Source organism: Kogia breviceps, chromosome 15 (genome assembly GCF_026419965.1).
Source record: "Kogia breviceps isolate mKogBre1 chromosome 15, mKogBre1 haplotype 1, whole genome shotgun sequence".
Lineage (NCBI taxonomy): Eukaryota > Metazoa > Chordata > Mammalia > Artiodactyla > Physeteridae > Kogia > Kogia breviceps.
This window is the reverse complement of record NC_081324.1, coordinates 27,039,313-27,062,530: the sequence shown is the minus strand read 5'-3', so window position 1 is coordinate 27,062,530 and position 23,218 is coordinate 27,039,313. Positions and strand designations below refer to the sequence as shown.

Genomic DNA, 23,218 nt, shown 5'->3' with positions numbered 1-23,218 from the left:
CTTTTTCTGTTTTCCTCAATGGGCTCTTGAAGCAGCCTGGATGATACAAACAATCTGGACATGGGGGTCAAAGCTCTACCTTGGTCCCAGTCTAGCCCTCACCAGCTGTGGGATTTGAGCAAGACATTCAAGTTTTCTGAATCTCAGGATCAGATTAATTCATACTTAGAAAACAATTTAAATACTGTGATATATACTGTGTAATTCTTACAGAACTCTGGACATCTACCATTTGTTTGTATGCTTTTAGAGGAAAAAAGACTCGTAAGGCAACTCCTTGCATTTGGACAGCTCAACACCTCTGTTTTAAATGCTTGTGAAATAATGCTTTCATTTAGTTGCAGAGTTCATGTTAAAAGAGCAATTCCCACCCAGTAATTTGAAAGCCAACTTAGTTCCAAAAAAATAACTGGTACTAGGTAAAATCAAGTTAGCCTCATATTTTGCAGTGTTATATTATCAAAACCTAATTCAGGAGAACAACATCCGTTTTTCTGAAATTAAATACCAACCTCATTCAACTTCTTTACTGTGGAAAACTGGAAATGAGTGTCCAGCTTTGCTTCAAAATCAACAGCTCTGATCAATCAGACTAACAAGTCCACAAACAGAAAATTTCTTAAGTTTACTTTTTGTAAAGAAGCATTCTCTAAATTTAAAATCAAATCTGTGAATCATCAGCTGGACCAAAACACCATCAGAACTTTAAGTCTATAAATTTCAAAGAAATTTGAATATCAGAAAAACTATTTACCTTTCATTGTCCTCTAAAACCAGTATCCATGGCTTAAAGAGCTGGACGATTACTGAATGTAGGGATCTTAGTACTAAAACAAAGCAAAATTTTTAGAGACAAGAAACAAGCCCATCAAATGGAGATGGTCAACAGGCACATGAAAAAATGCTCAACATTGCTAATCATCAGGGAAATGCAAATCAAAACCACAATGAGATATCACCTCACACCTGTCACAATGGCTATCAGCAAAAAGAACACAAATACCAAATGTTGGCGAAGATGTGAAGAAAAGGGAACCCTTGTACACTGTAGGTGGGAATGTAAATTGGTGCAGCCACTGTGGAAAACAGTATGGAGGTTTCTCAAAAAACTAAAAATAGAACTACCATATGATCCAGCTATTCCACTCCTGGGTATATATCCAAAAAAAACAAAAGCACTAATTTGAAAAGATACTATGCACCCCAATGTTCATAGCAGCATTATTTAAAATGCCAAGATATGGAAGCAATCTAGCTGTCCATCAACAGATGAGTGGATAAAGAAGATGTGGCATACACACACACACACACATATACACACAATAAAAAAGAATGAAAATTTTCCATATGCAGCAACATATGGAGGGTTTGGAGGTCATTATGCTAAGTGAAATAAGTCAGACTGAGAAAGACAAATACTATATGATACCACTTATATGTGGAATCTAAAAAATAAACTAGTGAATATAACAAAAAAGAAGCAGACTCACAGATGTAGGGAACAAACTAGTCATTACCAGTGGGGAGAGGGAAGGGGGAGGAGCAATATAAGGGTAGGGGATTAAGAGGTACAAACTACTAGGCATAAAATAAGCTACAGAGATATACGGTACAACACAGGGAATATAGCCAATATTTTATAATAACTATAAATGGAGAATATCCTTTAAAAATTGTGAATCACTATATTATACACCTGTTACTTATATAGTATTGTACATCAACTATACTTCAATTAAGAAAAAGAAGAAACAAGTCCACCTTTTGTCAAGATCATTGATAACTATACAGAAAATCTTCTTCTTATCATCTGTATATTCATAAACCTATGGTGATATACAAACAACATATTTAATATAACTAAACATGTTTCAGTTTTCATTTGCTGCAATGAAATTTCTTAAATTGAAGAAGTTTTATTATAACACGTCATGGACAATTTTATAACACGCATTTTTTAAAAATAAAAACTTAAATACTCTTAATGAGACAAATAATAGGAAGAAAGAATTGGAGACTGAAACCTATCTCTTTGTACTTCACCTTACAAAGGAGAGGCAGAAACAAGCTGAAGCAAGCACCCACTGTGTAAGTGAATATAGGTATGACACATATATGGGTTCACACTTGTACTGCGTATTTCCTACTTCTTCTTCATGACGCTCAAATATACAGATGTATCACCAAGTTTTAAATCTCTTAATGTGTCTATTCAAGTCTCTTCTAATGGAAGGTCAGAACACCTAAGCTCCATGTTGCACTAAAGGCATATTACCTGTTTTGCTACTGCCAGATGGATCTTGGGCCAAGCAGGCCATTTCTGAGTCAAGCAGTCTCTTTACAAGGTAGCCCAAGAGCGTCTTCATATCTGCCATGTAAGGACTCCATTTTGAGAATAAACCAAAACTTTTAAAGTCCAACGTGGATAACCGAAGCTTATAAAAAAAGTTTGAGAGCCACTGTATAGTCTCCATTACCTGGAAAAGAATGACCAGTTTAAAAAATGCTTACTGAATATCTACTTTCAGTAGAATACTACAGTAGACTGTGATGGAGGGCTTTGGCTTGTAATCGAGTTGCAAAGGTATATAGCATATGAAAAGTAAATCAGCAGATTTCAAACTCCTTTTCTAAAGCAAAGGAACCATTTTTTCAACTAAATTCACGTGGACCCACATCATATAAAATTGATGAAGCTGAGAGCTCTGTGGGACACTGCGTGAAAACCTGTTCGAAGGACCCAGTGAAGCAGGAGGGTTAAGGTGGGGAGGCGAGGTACACACAGGGGCTGGGGCTGGGCTGTTCCTGAACAGAGAGGCAAGAATCAGACTCTGAGGCATGAGAGAAAGCTGATCCAGGCACAGGAGGTGGGTGAGGGTAGAGGGAATGGGAGATGACTGACAAAGGAAAACACAGGGCCCTTAGAGATAAAAAGATGCTTTGTTAGATATAAATTTTACATGTGTTCCAGTTGTTTAAAAAACATACAGGGCTTCCCTGGTGGCACAGCAGTTAAGAATCCTCCCGCCAATGCAGGGGACACAGGTTGGAGCCCTGGTCCAGGAAGATCCCACACGCCGCAGAGCATCTAAGCCCGTGCTCCACAGCTACTGAAGCCTGTGTGCCACAGAGCCTTCAGGCTGCAACTACTGAACCTGCGTGCCGCAACTACTGAAGCCTGCGCACCTAGAGCCCGTGCTCCGCAACAAGAGAAGCCACCGCAATGAGAAGCCCGTGCACCGCAAGGAAGAGTAGCCCCCGCTCGCCGCAACTAGAGAAAGCCCGAGGGCACAACAAAGACCCAACGCAGCCAAGAAAAAAAAGAATTAAAATTAATTAATTAATTAATTTTAAAACTACAAAGGAAATGTTAAAGAAATGCACAAAAACTTCAGAGACCAAGAGCTACACACCTGCTTGTCTGACAAGAGAACATCCGGAGAGCTTTGAAGCACCGAGGTCTCAGCAGAAGCTGCCCCCTGCTGGCAGCCTGGGGCGCAGCAGCCCAGGGCTCTTAGGGTGGCTTTCCAACACTCGGGGCTCAGCAGCTGCTCAGCAGAGCCTTACCAGGCAGGGACAGAGGACAGCAAGTCAGCATCCTTCACTAACTTTCAACTTGAATCAAAGAACACATGTACTTTACAAATGAATGAGTATTAAATAAAAATCCAAAACAAATTCATAAAGATCTGTGGTGCAATGTTCATTGCAGCTCTATTTACAATAGCCAGGACATGGAAGTAACCTAACTGTCCATCGACAGATGAATGGATAATGAAGATGTGGCACATATATACAATGGAATATTACTCAGCCATAAAAAGGAACGAAATTGAGTTATTTGTAGTGATGTGGATGGACCTAGAGTCTGTCATACAGAATGAAGTAAGTCAGAAAGAGAAAAACAAATACCGTATGCTAACACATACATATGGAATCTAAAAAAAAAAAATGGTCATGAAGAACCTAGGGGCGAGATGGGAATAGAGATGCAGACCTACTAGAAAATGGACTTGAGGACACGGGGAGGGGGAAGGGTGAAGGGTAAGCTGGGACAAAGTGAGAGAGTGGTAGTGCATATATGGACATATGTACACTACCAAATGTAAAACAGATAGCTAGTGGGAAGCAGTAGCATAGCACAGGGAGATCAGTTCGGTGCTTTGTGACCAGCTAGAAGGGTGGGATAGGGAGGGTGGGAGGGAGGGAGATGCAAGAGGGAAGAGATATGGAGATACATGTATATGTATAACTGATTCACTTCGTTATAAAGCAGAAACTAACACACCATTGTAAAGCAATTATACTCAAATAAAAACGTTTAAAAAAAAAAGATCTGTGGTAAAGAGACCAAAGTTAAGAGAACCCACTGAAAGATCTGTCCACATGGACAGTTGACTTTCTGTACTCTTGGTAACCCTACTGGTAGTGAGCACAGCCGAGCCATCTGAGCTGGAATCTGGGGTTGGGGTGAGGGGGGGACTCCCACCTACCAGTCCTTGACTGGGGAATGGTAAAAGTGCCATTTTCGTGGCTGGACAATGTGAGAGAGACAACAAAGGACCCATGGTGCAGAATGCAACTGCAGAGTCTAGGCTCTGTTCAGAAGGAGTCTCTTACTCGCCCCTAAAAGTCCACTCCTACACCGGGCAAAACCTAAAGCAATACAGAAACAGTATGCAAAAGTAGAGACTACCAACCAGCATTCTGCTACCTGCAAAACTGACCAGAGGACAGGAATTATACGCCCTCAGGTCCTTCCCCCCCAGAGGTGGCACAAGGATCAACTAGGACAACAGTGGCTCATAGGGGCTGGTCTGAGGGGAAGGATGATGAGGTCAGCTGCACTAGTGGGTGGGAGGTACCTAGGGGACAGTGAAGGGTCTGTGTCCCAATAGCTACTGTGGTCTGGATCTTAGGGAAGAGGCCTGGAACACAGCTACAGGTGTGGAGTCATGCACGCCTAGAAGATGTCAGCGAAGCCAGGGAAAACTGCAATGGGCTCACTGAGGGCAAATCAGACAAGCAAAGGATAAAGCCCTGGGAACACCGATATGGTGGCCAGGGAGGGATGGAAACCAGGAGACTGGAGGTTATGGAATCTGACAGAGGTGGTAGTGTTTTCTTAAGCCTGTAACTGAATTACTTTTCCTGGGAAATAAAAATTTCCTGCAAAATCCAAGTCAATGGTTGCCTATATAAACAATTTATAATCTCTTTAAAAGGTTTCAGGGAAAAAACCCACAATATATGCTTAACCAGTTTTGAAAATTTAGGGCAAAACTTAGCTATGCAAATATGCATTAAAAATTATACAAGTACATTTCCCTATCACCACTCTCCCTCAACTTGCCTCTGCAGGAAACAATGAACGTTCTGTAGTGCTTTGAAAATGAGACCATACATTTCAGTCTTCTTCAGGTAGTCCAATACATATGATCATTAACTTATTCATTATACTATTTCTATGATGTAACACAAAGATTTGACATAAAGCAAAATTTAGTTTTCCATTACATCTATAAACAGTATGAAGTTTACATGAAAAAAAGTAAATACTATCTCATTTTTCAAATTTCAATAAAATTCCTCCTAGTGAAATTCCAAAAATAAAAAAGCCTACATTCTTTATTTCTCCTCTGATCTCCAACACTCTGATGGAAAACTGCAGGAGCGGGACAGAAACAGTGGGAATTTGGAAAATTTAATGCTGCTCTCTTTCTCTTGGATAATATAAATACAGTGTATCATTATACAGGGATAAAATTGATTTGCAAAAAACAAGAGTCAAAAAATTAGGGGGGAAAAAGACTAAATTTATCCACCATTTTGGAATTATAGACAAACCAACTGGCATATTAAGCATACTGTAAAGGAGCAACTTCCTCCTTTTCCCAAATCTACAGTCACCAGAGTAAGCAGGCCCACCGCAGTTCAGGACAGCTGCAAAGTCAAGGTAAACAGGTGGGTGCACGACTCCAATCCCAATGTCTAAGAGCTGTCTTGACCAATTAGGGTCCATTCTGACATTTAGGGCAATAACTGACCATTTTTACAGACAGCAACCTTTTGGGCATTGTTCATTGAGCACTTTGAGTGAAGATTAGTGATTCTAAACTCCTGCATACTTGCATTATTTTTACATTTTTGGATGACATCTGTAGAATGGTAAATGTCATATTAAACATTCACTGTGAGCTAATCAGTCACTATTAAGGCACTTACTTTGCATCAGCAGCCTCAGAATGTCACTGTACTGGTCAGGGAACTGGTAGAGAAGAAGGTAAGTCCAGTGCTTACAGAAAAGATTAAATGGCATCAAAATATCTTCATCTGGTTCAAGGCCCCAGGCAGTAAGTGCCAAATGAATGGACTCCAGAAGCCTGGTACGATCAGACAGAGGAGGTTTAGTGGCGTTTAACCATTGCTTAAGATCGAACTAAAAAGAAAAGGAAATAAGAAGTTTTATTTATACTAGAAAATTAATTGAAATAGAGCAAATTATGTGCAAATTTAGTTTGAAAGTCAAAGCTTACCTAGTATTTAGCTTTTTATAAAGATTGAAACTAAAATTTATATACTTAAAAGAATCTAGGCAGTTCAGTAACTGACGGTCCCATTATGCCTCCATCTATACTTCAGTCTCCGGGATTGCAGAGGCAGTTTTCTCAGCCCTGCATGCTTTTTTGCAATTTAAAAATCTTGTTGGTAAGTTTTCCCTACAACACAAGGATCAGAACTTCGTAGTTCTTCTTCACTGGTCATAGTGCCACAAACAAGCAGCTACTTTATGAAACTATCTCCAACTAATGGCCATGTTTCAAAGAGTGCATCAGTTAGTGAAAATTCAGAGTATTGATATCACCATCCAGAATCCCAAACTATAAAACATGGTCTCCCCCATTACAAACTGAGATCAGTCTCCAGGTCCTAAAAAATGCCCAGCTTTTATGACTCATAGGTGTCAGAGAAGTACAACTGAAGGCAAAATAGCTAAGGCTCTGAAATTCTCAACTGGTTAAGTAAATTCATTGCCTTGGTCTGAGTTAATATTGTATTAGGAATAAAACAAAGGCAATTTGCTTAGATTGGGCTTATTCTAAATATGAGAGACTCTGACATATTACAACTCAATTATCAAACACAATTATGGCATACATTCAAAAGAAGGATGTACTAAATTATTACTATGAATATTTCAAAACTGTATGAAGTTTTTAAAGAGTTTGGGAGCTGGTCCTTTTTATACTACATGAGTAAGACTGTCCTATATAACAGAATCAGCACCCCCAGAAGCAGCAGCTCTGGGATGCTATTTGAAGATGATATCAAATGTGAAAACGGCCTGTCAGTCTCCAGTCCACCTGGAGACAGAGCTCCTAGGGCCGTGCATTTCTGTGAAGCTGGGAAACAACAGCAGTATCTACATTTCAATGACAACATCAGGACTGAATGACAGCTCACCTTGGTCAGCAGCATGAAAATCATATCACTGTTGTCCTCACTCAGAAACTTCACCACTTTCTCATACAGTTGTATGAACTCCGCAGGCGTAGCGTTGGGAGTAAAGAAAGGAGACAAGAGAGAGCAGAGCCTTCTGTTCTTCAGAATGGTCCGAAGGACTTTTCTGCATTCTGATTTAGTGCCACTTATAAACACCTTGAAAGAATTAAAAAGGGAAAATGTCACTCAATTCTCCCCTCCCCAACTTTTACTTAAGCACCTAAGTTTTAAGGAATAGTACATAAGGCAAATAGAATTTTTTCTAAATAAGAATATGAAACAATCAAAAGAAATGTAAAATCAATATCAATAAACCTGTCACTTCCAATGTAAGTGATATTAAAAATTCTGGATAATCCATTCATTTCATTTGGACACACCAAAGAAAATGTTCAAAAGATTAAAATATTGGGAGAGTCTGAATCTGGAAATTTGCAATGTACCCACCATGACTGCTAAGTATTCAAAGTGATTCTGCATTACGTCAAGAAAAAAAACTTCTAGGTTACACATTTTATTGAGATGTGCTTTTAATACTTTAAAAAAGCTAATTTTCACAACTAATATACACTCAAGATAATCTCACCTTCTTGTAACTTGGTTCTAATGTTTAAAAGTACTAGAATATAAGTGAATATTTAAATAATCTCAGAGTCAGGAAAGCTTTCATAAGCTTGACCAGAGGCAGAAATAATAAAGGACAAAACTGATAGATTTGAATATATAAAAATTTTTACTTCAATAAGGCAAAAAGCATCATAAAATTAAAGAAAAATGACAAAGTAGAAAAATTATACCACATTCCAGATACCAGGTTAACACTCTGAGGAGCTCTTTCAAAACAATCAAAAAACAAGAAACTCTCCAGCAGAAAACGTGCAACGGTCAATACCAGAAAAATCACACACAAAAATTATTAAACAGCCAATAATCATTTGAAAAGTCAGGCAACTGAACAAGTACTTAAAGAAATACAACTAAAAATAATCACAAAGTACCACTTCCCCTATTAGATTAGCAAGACTTATAAAGAATGATCATTCCTAATGTTAGTTCTAATATGGAGAATAATAAACTCAAACCCTGCTGTTATAATGTAAATAGGTACAAACTTCCCAGGAGGAGAGTATAACAATATACATCAAATGCTAATCCTTTTTACATAGCAATCATACTTCTAGGAAATTATCTAGGAAAAATATCACAATAATTTCACAAAGATATGTAAGAATATTTAGCTCAGGCTTACTGTAGCAAAACAAACAACCTACCTAAATATTCATCCAGAGGGCACTGGCTCAATACATTACAATATATCTATACCATGGAACACTATATATTAAATACCATGATATAGGTCTGCATTTATTATCAAGAATAATGTCTAAAACGTGTTTGAATGAAAAAAGCAGGTTATAAAACAGCATGTGCTAGTTATCAACTGTGTATTTTAAATATATACACATAAATTAATAGACATAGATACACAAGACAAACTATAATGAAATGTTAACTATGTAACCAATATCTCCAGGAGATGAGGATTGTGAGAAATCTTTCTTCTTTATACTTTTTTTTTAACATCTTTATTGGAGTGTAATTGCTTTACAGTGTTGTGTTAGTTTCTGCTGTATAACAAAGTGAATCAGCTATATACATTACATAAACCGCCAAATCCCCTCCCTCTTGCGTCTCCCTCCCACCCTCCCTACCCCACCCCTCTAAGTGGTCTCAAAGCACAGAGCTGATCTCCCTGTGCTATGCAGCTGCTTCCCACTAGCTATCTATTTTACATTTGGTAGTGTATATATGCCAATGCTACTCTCTCACTTTGTCCCAGATTACCATTCCCCCTCCCCGTGTCCTAAAGTCCATTCTCTATGCCTGTGTCTTTATTCCTGTCCTGCCCTTAGATTCATCAGAACCATGTTTTTTTTTAGATTCCATATATATGTGTTAACATACGGTATTTGTTTTTCTCTTTCTGACTTACTTCACTCTGTATGACAGACTCTAGGTCCATCCACCTCAGTACAAATGACTCAACTTCATTTCTTTTTATGGCTGAGTAATATTCCACTGTATATATGAGCCACAGCTTCTTTATCCATTCATCTGTTAATGGATACTTAGGTTACTTCCATGTGCTGGCTATTGTAAATAGTACTGCGATGAACATTGTGGTACATGACTCTTTTTGAAATATGGTTTTCTCAGGGTGTATGCCCAGTAGTGGGATTGCTCGGTCATATGGTAGTTCTAATTTTAGTTTTTTAAGGAACCTCCATACTGTTCTCCATAGTGGCTGTATCTATGTACATTCCCACCAAAAAGTGCAAGAGGGTTCCCTTTTCTCCACACCCTCTCTAGCATTTACTGTTTGTAGATTTTTTTATGAAGGCCATTCTGACTGGTGCGTGGTGATACCTCTTGTAGTCTTGATTTGCATTTCTCTACTGATTAGTGTTGCTGAGCATCTTTTCATGTGTTTGTTGGCAATCAGTATATCTTCTTTGGAGAAATGTCTACTTAGGTCTTCTGCACATTTTTGGATTGGGTTGTTTTTTTTTGATATTGAGCTGCATGTATATTTTGGAGATTAATCCTTTGTCAGTTGCTTCGTTTGAAAATATTTTCTCCCATTCTGAGGGTTGTCTTTTCATTTTTATGGCTTCCTTTGCTGTGCAAAAGCTTTTAAGTTTCATTAGGTCCCATTTGTTTAATTTTGTTTTTATTTCCATTTCTCTAGGAGGGGGGTCAAAAGGATCTTGCTGTGATTTATGTCATAGAGTGTCCTACATATGTTTTACTCTAAGAGTTTTACAGTATCTGGCCTTACATTTAGGTCTCTAATCCATTTTGAGTTTATTTTTGTGTATGGTGTTAGGAAGTGTTCCAATTTCATTCTTTTACATGTAGCTGTCCTGTTTTCCCAGCACCACTTACTGAACAGACTGTCTTTTCTCCAGTGTCTCTTGCCTACTTTATCAAAGATAAGGTGACCATATGTGTGTGGGTTTATCTCTGGGCTTTCTACCCTGTTCCATTGATCTATATTTCTGTTTTTGTGCCAGTACCATACTGTCTTGATTACTGTAGCCTTCTAGTATAGTCTGAAGTCAGGGAGCCTGATTCCTCCAGCTCCATTTTTCGTTCTCAAGATTGCTTTGGCTATTTGGGGTCTTTTGTGTTTCCATACAAATTGTGAAATGTTTTGTTCTACTTCTGTGAAAAATGCCATTGGTACTTTGATAGGGATTGCACTGAATCTGCAGATTGCTTTGTGTAATACAGTCATTTTCACAATGTTGATTCTTCTAATTCAAGAACATAGTATATCTCTCCATCTGTTTTTATCATTTTTAATTTCTTTCAATAGCATCTTATAGTTCTCTGCATAAAGGTCTTTTGTCTCCTTAGATAGGTTTATTCCTAGGTATTTTATACTTTTTGTTGCAATGGTAAATGGAGCGTTTCCATAATTTCTCCTTCAGATTTTTCATCATCAGTGTATAGGAATCAAAGGGATTTATGTGCATTAATTTTGTATCCTGCTACTCTACCAAATTCATTGATTAGCTCTAGTAGTTTTCTGGTAGCATCTTTAGGATTCTCTATGTATAGTATCATGTCATCTGCAAACAGTGACACTTTACTTCTTCTTTCTGATTTGGATTCCTTTTATTTCTTTTTCTTCTCGAATTGCTGTGGCTAACCTTCCCAAACTATGTTAAATAATAATGGTGAGAGTGGGCAACCTTGTCTTGTTCTTGATATTAGAGGAAATGGTTTCAGTTTTTCACCATTAAGAATGATGTTGGCTGTGGGTTTGTCCTATATGGTGTTTATTATCTTGAGGTAGGTTCCCTCTATGCCTACTTTCTGAAGAGTTTTTACCATAAATTGGTGTTGAATTTTGTCAAAAGCTTTTTCTGCATCTATTGAGATGACCATACGGTTTTTATCCTTCAATTTGTTAATATGGTGTATCACATCGATTGATTTGCATATATTGAAGAATCCTTGCATTCCTGGGAAAAACCCTACTTGATCATGGTGTATGATCCTTTTAATGTGCTGTTGGATTCTGTTTGCTAGTATTTTGTTGTGGATTTCTACACCTATGTTCAGAGATATCGGCCTGCAGTTTTCTTTTTTTGTGACATCTTTGTCTGGTTTTGGTATCAGGGTGATGGTGGCCTCATAGAATGAGTTTGGGAGTGTACCTCCTTCTGCTATATTTTGGAAGCGTTTGAGAAGGATAGGTGTTAGATCTTCTCTAAATGTTTGATAGAATTCGTCTGTGAAGCCATCTGGTCCTGGGCTTCTGTTAGTTGGAAGATTTTTAATCACAGTTTCAATTTCAGTGCTTGTGATTGGTCTGTTTATATTTTCTATTTCTTCCTGGTTCAGTCTCAGAAGGCTGTGCTTTTCTAAGAATCTGTCCATTTCTTCCAGGTTGTCCATTTTATTGGCAGATAGTTGCTTGTAGTAATCTCTAATGATCCTTTGTATTTCTGCAGTGTCAGTTGTTACTTCTCCGTTTTCATTTTTAATTCTGTTGATTTGAGTCTTCTCCCTTTTGTTCTTGATGAGTCTGGCTAATGGTTTATCAATTTTGTTTATCTTCTGAAAGAACCAGCTTTTAGTTTTATTGATCTTTGTTATTGTTTCCTTCATTTGTTTTTCATTTATTTCTGATTTGATCTTTATGATTTCTTTCCTTCTGCTAACTTTGGGTTTTTTTGGTTCTTTCTCTGATTGCTTTAGGTGTAAGGTTAGGTTGTTTGCGATTTTTCTTGTGTCTTCAGGTAGGACTGTATTGCTATAAACTTCCCTCTTAGAACTGCTTTTGCTGCATCCCATTGGTTTTAGGTCATCGTGTTTTCATTGTCATTTGTCTCTAGGTAATTTTTGATTTCCTCTTTGATTTCTTCAGTGATCGCTTGGTTATTTAGCAGCATATTGTTTAGCCTCCCTTTGTTTGTATTTTTTATAGTTTTTTTTTCCTGTAATTGATATCTAGTCTCAGAGCGTTGTGGTCAGAAAAGATACCTGATATGATTTCAATTTTCTTAAATTTACCAAGGCTTCATTTGTGACCCAAGATATGGTCTATCCTGGAGAACGTTCCATGAGCACTTGAGAAGAAAGTGTATTCTGCTGTTTTTGGATGGAATGTCCTATAAATATCAATTAAGTCCATCTTGTTTAATGTGTCATTTCAAGCTTGTGTTTCCTTATTTATTTTCATTTTGGATGATCTGTCCATTGCTCAAAGTAGGGTGTTAAAGTCCCCTACTATGATTGTGTTACTGTCGATTTCCCCTTTTATGGCTGTTAGCATTTACCTTATGTATTGAGGTGTTCCTATGTTGGGTGCATAAATATTTACAATTGTTATATCTTCTTCTTGGATTGATCCCTTGATTATTATGTAATGTCCTTCTTTGTCTCTTGTAATAGTCTTTATTTTTAAAGTCTATTTGGTCTGATATGAGAATTGCTACTCAGCTTTCTTTTGATTTCCATTTGCATGGAGTATCTTTTTCCATCCCCTCACTTTCAGTCTGTATGTGTCCCTAGGTCTGAAGTGGGTCTCTTGTAGACAGTATAGGTATGGGTCTTGTTTCTGTATCCATTCATACAGTCTATGTCTTTTGGTTGGAGCATTTAATCCACTTACATTTAAGGTAATTAGCAATATGTATGTTCCTATTACCATTTTCCTAATTGTTTTGGGTTTGTTTTTGTAGGTCTTTTCTTTCTCTTGTGTTTCCTGCCTAGAGAAGTTCCTTTACCATTTGTTGTAAAGCTGGTTTGGTGGTGCTGAATTCTCTTAGCTTTTGCTTATCTGTAATGGTTTTAATTTCTCCATCGAATCTGAATGAGATCCTTGCAGGGTAGAGTAATCTTGGCTGTAGGTTTTTCCCTTTCATCACTTTAAATATGTCCTGCCACTCCCTTCTGGCTTGCAGAGTTTCTGCTGAAAGATCTGCTGTTAACCTTATGGAGATTCCCTTGTATGTTATTTGCTGCTTTTAATATTTTTTCTTTGTATTTAATTTTTGATAGTTTGATTAATATGTGTCTTGGTGTGTTTCTATTTGAGTTTATCCTGTATGGTACTCTCTATGATTCCTGGACTTGATTGACTATTTTCTTTCCCATGTTAGGGAAATTTTCAACTATAATCTCTTCAAATATTTTCTCAGACCCTTTCTTTTTCTCTTCTTCTCCTGGGACCCTTATAATTTGAATGTTGGTGCGTCTGACGTTGTCCCAGAGGTCTCTGAGACTGTCCTCAACTCTTTTCATTCTTTTTTCTTTATTCTGTTCCCTGGCAGTTATTTCCACCATTTTATCTTCCAGCTCATTTATCTGTTCTTCTGCCTCAGTTATTCTATTATTGATTCCTTCTAGAGTATTTTTAATTTCAGTAATTGTGTCGTTCATCATTGTTTGTTTGCTCTTTGGTTCTTCTAGGTCCTTGTGTAATGTTTCTTGTATTTTTTCCATTCTGTTTCCAAGATTTTGGATCACCTTTACTATCATTACTCTGAATTCTTTTTCAGGTAGGTTGCTTATTTCATCTTCATTTATTTGGTCTTGTAGGTTTTTACCTTGCACCTTCATCTGTTAAATATTTATTTGTTGTTTCATTTTTTTTTTGATGGGTGGTGCTGTATTCCTGTCTTACTGGTTGTTTGGCCTGAGACGTCCAGTAATGGAGTTTGCAGGCAGCTGGACAGAGCTGGGTCTTGGTGCTGAGATGAGGACCTCCGTGAGGCCTCACCCCAATTGATACTCCCTGAGGTCTGAGGTTTTCTGTTAGTCCAGTGGTTTGGACTTGGAGCTCCCACCACAGGAGCTCGGGCCTGACCTCCAGCCTGGGAACCAAGATCCCACAAGCTTCGTGGAGCAGTAAAAAAGAAAAAAGAAAAAAAGGAGCAGTACAATATCAAAGAATAAAAAACAAAACAAAATTAGAAAGACAAAAATTATATTAGGAAAAATAAAACTATAACTGAAACAACTGTAACAAGGTAAAATAAAACCACAACAGAAAAAAGAAGAAAAAAACTAAAAAAAAAAAAAAAAAAAAAAAAAAAAAAGGGCAGGGGGAAACAAGCCAAAGGAGAGAACAATAAGAAAGTATAAAGAATAAAAGAAAAATAGAAAAATAAAAGATTAGGAAAAATAAGAATATAAAAGAGTGAACAACGTAAAACAGAACCCCAATCTAAAAGAGGAAAAAAGGGAAAAAAAAAAAAAAAAAAGCCTTGGCTATAGGGGTGGATTTTAGGCAGGGTGGAATTTAGGCAGGGGTGGGGTTTAGGGTGGGGCAGGACCTAGGCAGGTGGGAGGTGATGTTTGAGCATGGGGCAGGGCCTAGGCTCAGGACTCATGCAGCCAGAAAAGGCCTTGGGGGTGGGGCCTAGGCGTTCAAGCATGGGGCAGGGCCTCCGCTTAGGACGTGTGCAGAAGGGGAGAGGCAGCACATGGAAAGGAGGGCCTCTGGAGTGTGGAGTTCCAGAGTTTGTAGGTAGGGCCCTGGGTGAGGGTGTGTGGGTGGGGTTTAGGCCCAGAGCGTTGGAGGGGGTCTCCGAGTGTAGAGGTGGGGCCCTGGGTGGGGGTGTAAGGGCAGGGTTAGGGCTCTGCACAGCAGGAGGGAGGCTCCAAGGGCAGAGGATTAGGCCTGGGAGGCCAATAGGCTTCCCAGTGCCTAAGTGGACAGGGAAAGCACTGGCCCCATTCCCTTCCGTTCCTTTGCGCCCCTCCCCCCTGTTGCCACTGGACCCCTAACCGTGGGTGGGTCCCACTGGGTGTAGCAACTCCTCCCCTCCCCCAACCACCCCTCAGGGATGCCGGTCCTGGACGTCCGGCCTTTACTTTTGCTCCCCCTTCCCTCTCTCCCACTCCCTCAGGACCCGCGTGGCTGGAGAGGGCCTAGGTGAGCAGAAGATCAGGCCCAGGATCTCAGCAGGTTCCTGGGGGCCTAAATGGGCAGGGGAAACCTGGCCATGCTCCCTTTGGCCCCTCTGCCCTCCCAATCATTCCCCAATTCCCCCCTTTCCCATCCCCCAGCCACCCCTCAGGGGCACCACTCCCATCCCACCTCCACTTCTCCTCCCACTGCACTCCCCCCTCGCCTCACATCCTACCCAGTCACTGGGGGTTCCTCCCGTCCCCTTAGGTGTCCATGGTCCCCCTCTGGTGCCTGGTAGGTGCCCTAGTTGTGAGGAGACACAAATTCCGCATCCTCCTAGAACACCATCTTGACTCCGCCCCCTCTTTATACTTTTTATGCTGTCTGTATTGCTTACTATAAGCACTCAACAATTTTATAATCAGGCAAAAATCTATTCTAAAACGTCTATTTTAATATTTGCTCAGTATCACCTCCCTAAAAGTATCCAATAAATAGGTACTTATTTAATTGAATTTGGGTGAGAGTACATGATTAATTAGTATTTATATGTTTTCCAGCAAGTGGCATTTCTTGCTTTTATGACACATTTCATAAATCTGCATGGATACAATGCCCCTGCCCTTGTTAAATATCCATATATTTAACAGTAAGTCAAATAAGTAAATAAATGGTGACTAGCAACTGGGAGGCAGCATTGGACAGGTGGAGCAAGCACAGAATGTCGAGTCAGAAGACCTGGGGTCACTCTCAGCTCCAGCACTCACCAGCTGTATTCCTTAGGCAAGTCACTTAATCTTTTAGAGACCAGTTTTCTCATCTTTAAGATGGGAATGCTATCAATCACACATAGTCACTGTGAGGGTGAAATAAAATAATGAATCAAAAAGGATTTTATAAACAATAAAGAGCTTTGGTAATACCACTGTTACCACAAACAGCATAAGATAGAATCTGATGTCTCCCCAGAGACTTACATATATTAATAATTTAATATATCTTCTATGAAAAGCAGAATTCCATACCAACAATTCTAACGACATCTTGAGAAGTCAACAATTCAAAGGGGCTTCTGACTTAGGTAAGACTCTGAACCTATAATGTAAGTGTGGAGTCAACCCTGCCTATATCTAATGAGGACACTGTAGGGACTCATCATATGTAAATAAGGCTAAAAACACAGGATAACCTTACCTGTCCCAAGATCTCAATGCATGAAGTAAAGAACTGCCTTGTGGGAGGATGACGCTGGGTCTCATCGCTGACGTAATCCACAACAGTAAAGAAGAGGCTGATGCCAACCTTCTGAACCCCAGGGGTGGGGTGCGACTGGTAGGCATTCACTAAGGCCCTGTGGGAAAATGTAGGTAAGGCTACTGGTCTACAGTAAGAGAATCCAGACCCACAGTGTTTCCCTGATATCTACATTTCTCAGGCAATATTCTTAAGAGTCCTCAGAGCCCCATATGAATGTCACTTTAGAAATATTTCACGGGATAGCTTCCAACTTGACCCAACAACTTTTCAATACACAGAAGTGATTCAGCCTTTATTAACATTAAATATTTTCATAATTGTATGTAATTCATAATTTATTACTCAATTTCATGTATTATAATATAAATACATATTTTTAAACGCAAGAACCTTGATTTCCCTAAATTTTAAAATCCAAAATACTGACTTAGGTTGAAGAAAAAGATTTTTGTATAGAATAAGATCCTAGAATAAAAGATATCTCTTCTAATTCTCACTGTTTTGAGTTTCTTTCCTAGTAAAAGAAACATCAACCTCTTGTTCACCTTATCTCCTCCTCCTTCGCAGACCGCCACCCCCAACCCAACTCACAAAAGGTCTCAATTCCTCTGTCCACACCACCATCGTAACCTACTGGGGGATTAGCTGCTGGTACTAGAACGTGCAGTCACCTCTGCAGTAAAAGGCAGAGTCAACCTCCCCTTTCCCAGGTAATGTCCTGGCGGTTTTGGAAAGAAAAAGGAGAGCTCTAAGAGAAACCACAATGGTCAAACGTAAGTTGGCAACTACACCTGAGAGCTCTAGTTCCCCTGGGCAATTCCACTGCCAACTTTGCTCAATAATCTGAATGGACAATGATGACCTCCTGGGTAAATGTGACTTTAATATAAAACTTAAGCATTAAATCTCTCTGTGATTGAATTCTAATGCAATGTATCATCTCCTAATTCAAGGGTCAGCACAATTATTCTACAAAGGGCCAGATAATAAATATTTTATGCTTTGTGGGCTATAAATTGTCACTACACTCAATTCTGCCATTGTAGCATAAAAGCCATACACATTAAGTAAATAAATGGGCATGGCTATCTCACAATAAAACTTTATGTATAAAAATAGATGGCAGGTCAGATTTGGCCCAAAGGCCGCTGATCCCTGTACTAATTAGTGGGTGACTGGTGAGTACAACAGCATGTATGATTACTGTCAGTAATAACAAATAGTATTTTAAATTATAATGCCCTCAAAACTTACGTAATCAAGTTCTCGGCATGCACAGCGGCTTCCACGATATTAAGTGATGGTGGTTTAGCAGCTTCTGCTTGCAACTGCTTCACTTCTTTTCGCAAAACATGAAGCTGTTGGCTTATTGCTTCATTCTTATGCAAACCTTCAAACTAACAAAAATTAAAGTGGTCAACAGACTTATTTGCCCCTACAGCTTTCTAGAGCAGATGTTTTATTTAAAATATCCTGGGTATTTGATAAAGAGAATATTATTACAACTAATATTGTAACTCAGAACTCTCAGTTGAACCTGAGAAGGATGGGGAAAAATAACGTCAAAAACCTATAAGAGAATCTCAGGCTTTTCATGAAGACTCAAACTTGAATTAGTTCATTGCTGGTTCAGATCCTTTTGTAGGCTATGTTCTATGTCACTCATGCTTCAATGCTCCAATTCTGATCAAAAATAAACTCAGTGTCTTCCACCACTGGGGCCTCTCTTGAAGCACATCAAGCCCCCCTCTGTTGGCCATCCCTCCCCATAACCATAACCCCTCTCTGTTCTCCCAATCCAGAAGCACATATAATTTGACTCAAGACACTGTGGCTGCACGTTTCATCTGCACCAAACATAAAAAGAGGATGATACAAATCTGTTAATAAAACAACTGCCATTTTGAAAGGAAGAAATGATATATACTTATAAAAGAAACATCAAAAATAAGATAAAATACAGGAAGGGCCCAAACCAGTTGCATGCCTAGGAAAGCGCAATTGACTAATTCAGTGGTTCCTAAAGGACAGTCTTTGATAAAATTTTTATTGGTTCTCAGTAAAGATGTGAACAGTAAGAAGAATTTATTGAGCTTTTTTAAAAAAAAACTAAGTTTATTTCAATTTTTTTAAAAACTATATTTAAGATTATGTCTTTCCTATTTGCGGGGGTTGTTAATATCTCTTTCTCTAATTAACTGATGGTGACCTATACGATAACTGCTTTGTATGTACATTTTTAATGTCCTGTTTTGCCTGTGGACAGATACAGAGAGTATCATAGGCCCAGGTTGCAACACAATGTGGCAGTTGTGGGGGACAGGACAGAGGGACAGCCAAGAGGAGCTCAACCAAGTAGGGGGTCAGGGCTGAAGAGGGCAGTGCAATCAGGCTGGGGAGCGGAGGGGCCTGTCTTAGAGAGATACCTTTAATGCCCGTTCGGGAATTTGGACTTATCGTGCAGGCATGGCAGGAAACGGTGAAGAGACCAGAACATTTAGAAAGCAGGAATTTTAAATCCTACATTCTCTTCACACAGTCTTCCCCAATCACTTGGGTGAGCAGTAGAGTCTACATTTTCCTTTATATGCACCTGCCCAAACCCAGGCCTCAGCCACCACTGCAGTGATTACAGGTATCCTTTGTTTATAAATAATGTAATTACTTAATTCACAAACTTGCTCAAATGAATCCCTTATATCCCTGCCAGAGTTATTTTCATAAATTCCAGATCAAAAGCTCCTGAAGGGCAGTGGTCCTGCTTGTTTTGCTTTACACAGCAGCCCAATGCAGCACAACTCTGAGAGGTGGCATGTTGAGCCGCTACTTTTATGATCATGATAAGTTTCTTCCACAAGACTCACCAATGTTGTGTTAAAAATCTTTATAAAATGTCTTGTTTTACAGAAAAAAATAAGCTGTTACTATGAATCGAAAGGCATAAAAGATGGTTAGCATTTGTTAGCAATAAAGTATTGTTTAATTTTAAAAAAACGGCATAGAAGTGAATATCCAAGAGCATATAATGTTAACAACAATTACTTCAATTATTACTACTGGAGAAACAAAAGATTTTTAAAAGTAAATTAGTTCCATTAAACCACATAATGAATCAATACAAATATTTTATTTCAAATCTTTCAAATAACAGGCCAATGTTTAATAGCCCAAAATGTGATCAGGAGTATGTGCAGTCAGCTTTTTGCCCAATGAGAGAATCTGAGAGGAGGAAGGAAGACAGTAAGAATGAAGGGAAGTGGAAAGACAATGCGTAATTAAAAAGGGAGGCTTCCTTGACTGGGAAACGCAGAGAGACAAGACTAAAATCACTTTGTAACTTGAACTTTAAAACTGCCACCCCTGTTGTAGAAATTACTGATGCTGAAGAATAAAAGAAAATCAACTGGTTTAGGAAAGTTTAAACTTTCTCACAAAAAAACCCCCCAAATTATCATAATTTCCTAGTCTACTTATTTTTGTTCATTGTTCCTACCACTGTTAAAAGTTTTCTTTTCTTACTAGAGGGGAGGTGAGAGAGATTGAATGACTACCAGCTCATAATTACAAGAAGCTGTAGACAATAGAACAAAGCAGCATGCTGGAAGCCGGTCCCCTTGAGTCACTATAAGTAGACAAAGAAATACAAAAGTGGCACAAAGCATGTGCTTCAGTAAGTTGTTAAAATAATGTGAGGCCCTCAGTGGGTCTTTTCCATCTTTCATTTCTAGGAATGAGCAATTTTTCACATGATAATAAATCAGTCCTGGGTCCAGCAAACATGCCCCACAATACCAAAGAACAACAAAAGGAACCCTACTATAAATCACCCCATATCCTCAGGGAATATCACCAAATTATTAGAGGCTTCTGTTAGGAGAGGCGACCACAGAAGAGGCACGTCTCACTTCCCAGAAAATATCTTTGGCTTTTGTATACCCCAAACAAGCTATACATAGTTCAAACATTTGCAGATGGCTGGAAATTTCCAGGGCTTTCCCTCACAGAAAAATTCTACTAAGCAATAAGATATTTTCATGATATAATTTGAAATCTTTACAAAAGAGCCATTGAAATTTATATTTAAAATACGCTTAACATGTTTTAATTTTAGAACTTAAAATTGACACTTGAAATATAAAATTATTTTCCATGAAGTTGATTTTAAAAATTCATTCAATCCAGGAATTCTCTAATCACTGAAAAAGAAGCGCTCCTATCACACTAACTCAGAAAGAAACGGGTACACACGTTAATTCAAATGAGATTTGACCGTCATGATCAGCTACTTTTCAAAAATCAGAGCTGAAACAACCAAAGCAAATGGCCTGGCCATTTCCCAATACTGAATGGAAAAGCACAACTCTTGAATTTAAATCGATGCGCGCTTGAATTCCAACTGAGCCACTTACTAGCTGTGTGAGTTTGACAAGTCTCTGAGTCTCTCTGAACCTGCTTTCTCTTCCTCATTCTGTGAAGCTAAGTGAAAAACGTAAGCAAAGCCCCTAGCAGATTACCTGGAATGTGAGAGTGCCCAAGCAAGGGATAAGAAATACTCTGAACAGGGCTGAGAAATAAAGTAGTGCACTGAAGTATGACCAGCCTTACCGCTTTCCAAGATCAAATGCCCAGGAGACACTTGTATTAGAGTAAAAAGGTAAGTGGAGCAGTGTGTGGTATTCAAGTCAGGATTTTGTACGGAAAGCATTAAACTGGCCAATTAAGCATTAAATTGGCCAAAGGTAGGCAAGATCAAAAATGACTGCCAATTTCTAGTAGGAAAAAGTTCCAACTTCCATGTCTTCCACAGCCACGTAATATCTTCAGGGAGATTATTATGAAGAGTATGTATCCATCATTCATTCCTTCAAACACATCCATTCTGTAACACTGACTGTGTGAAGCACTGACAACATAAACATGAAAAAGACAAGATCCTGGCCCTCAGGTAACTCAAAATCTGTTAAAGGCTACAGAACTAATCATAACACAAAACAAGATGTAATACAGTCTTAACAAGTGGTGTGCTTGTGGCTCTCACTGACTGATTCGGGGGTGTTAAAAGGTACCTATCATGGGCCAAGAGCCATTCTAGGTGGTACTGGTAATACAGATGAATAAGGACAGGAGCTCTATTCCCAAAGAGGTTACAGTCTGGTAGGAAAAACAGCAGGTAACTACAACAGCATTTATGCTCAAGCTGCGATAAGAGGAGGGAATATCTCAGTTTGACTAGAGGAGTCAAGAAAGACCTCAAGAAAAGATGCTGCCTGAACCAAGGAATGAAAGGATGAGCAGAAGCTCAGAAATGAGTGGGGGAGAACAAATAACAGCATATGCTAAGAACAAAGGCATGTCATGTTTGCAGAAAAGAAAAGGTCTAAATTGCTAGAAAATAGAAGGTTTGGGGAGTGGGAGAGAGGGTAAATGATGTTGCTAGAAAAAGATTAAGAACAGATTTTGGCGGGTCCTAAAAGACATACTCCTTTTAGATACTAGAGAACCAACGTGGGTTTTTAGCCCGGAAACGTGATCAGATTTGTGTTTAAAAAGATGAATGGTGGAAAATGAACTAGATAGAGAGAGAAAGACTATGGGGACAGGAAGGCTGCTGTATTAGTTCAGGGGAGAAGTGACGTGGACCGACTATAGGGCAATGGCAATACAAACAGACAAAGGCATACATTTAAAGCCATTTCAAAGGCAGAACCAATATGACTTGGAAAGCGACTAGATAGGAAGTATAGGGGTGGGGTGGAGGGGGGATGTGGATACTGATGCCTCGGTCTCCATCTTGGGAGCCCAGGTAAGTGGAATTACAGAAAAAACAGGTTGGACAGGTAAAGATGAGATTAGTTTAAGACCTACAGAGTTTGAGGTATCTATGGGACATTCATAGAATGTTAAGTAGGCAAGAAGAAGTCTAGACCTGGAACTCAAGAGAGAATTCTGGACTAGACAAACAGAACAGGAGTCATCAACATATGGACTGACCCTTCAGGGATCAGGGACTGTTGAGGATCAACTGAATCTATGAACTCTCCAGGAAAAAAAAAATTTCTATACACTTTCAGGGTCTTCTCTGGCCCACTAAAGACCCTTCACAAACCCCAGATTAAGAACTCCAGCACAGACAAAAGGCAAAAGCAGCTGGTATCACAGTGAAGAAGGGAATCAGGAGAAGAACCAAGCACAACCAGCAATCCAAGTGTTGAGGAACCCTGGAGGAAACTGAGAAGTGGCTAGAGATCTGAGGAATCCAGAAGAGGCCTCATGATGTTCAGCATCACCAGATGATAGAATGATGTCAAACAGGATCAACACTACTAATCACAGCCATGAGGTGGTCACCGGACACCTGTATATAGAGGGGCTACAGTTTTACACTCTAAGAGTAACACAATCTACCTTCTTCAGGAATACTGTCTCCCAGTGACAGTTTCTTGATGAGCCATAAACACTCAGAACTCACCTTCCCTACCCCTGACAAACACCTCTCTTCCTACAAACTAAAGTCATCCATTTGTGTAA

At 39.0% G+C, this 23,218-nt stretch overlaps 1 protein-coding gene across 2 annotated transcripts in view; it reads right to left on the bottom strand.

Moving 5' to 3' along the window:
* The window catches only part of EPG5 (ectopic P-granules 5 autophagy tethering factor), a 125,437-nt gene that overhangs the window by 26,846 nt on the left and 75,373 nt on the right, over window positions 1-23,218 (bottom strand). For both annotated transcript variants that reach the window (XM_067014402.1, XM_059041017.2), the window contains exons 28-34: window positions 17,945-18,087; window positions 16,628-16,784; window positions 7,465-7,659; window positions 6,226-6,439; window positions 3,414-3,562; window positions 2,276-2,477; window positions 755-827 (exon numbers count right to left, since the gene is read on the bottom strand). In XM_067014402.1, the coding sequence (XP_066870503.1) occupies window positions 755-827; window positions 2,276-2,477; window positions 3,414-3,562; window positions 6,226-6,439; window positions 7,465-7,659; window positions 16,628-16,784; window positions 17,945-18,087 (1,133 nt within the window). The remainder of the gene's footprint in view (window positions 1-754; window positions 828-2,275; window positions 2,478-3,413; window positions 3,563-6,225; window positions 6,440-7,464; window positions 7,660-16,627; window positions 16,785-17,944; window positions 18,088-23,218) is intronic.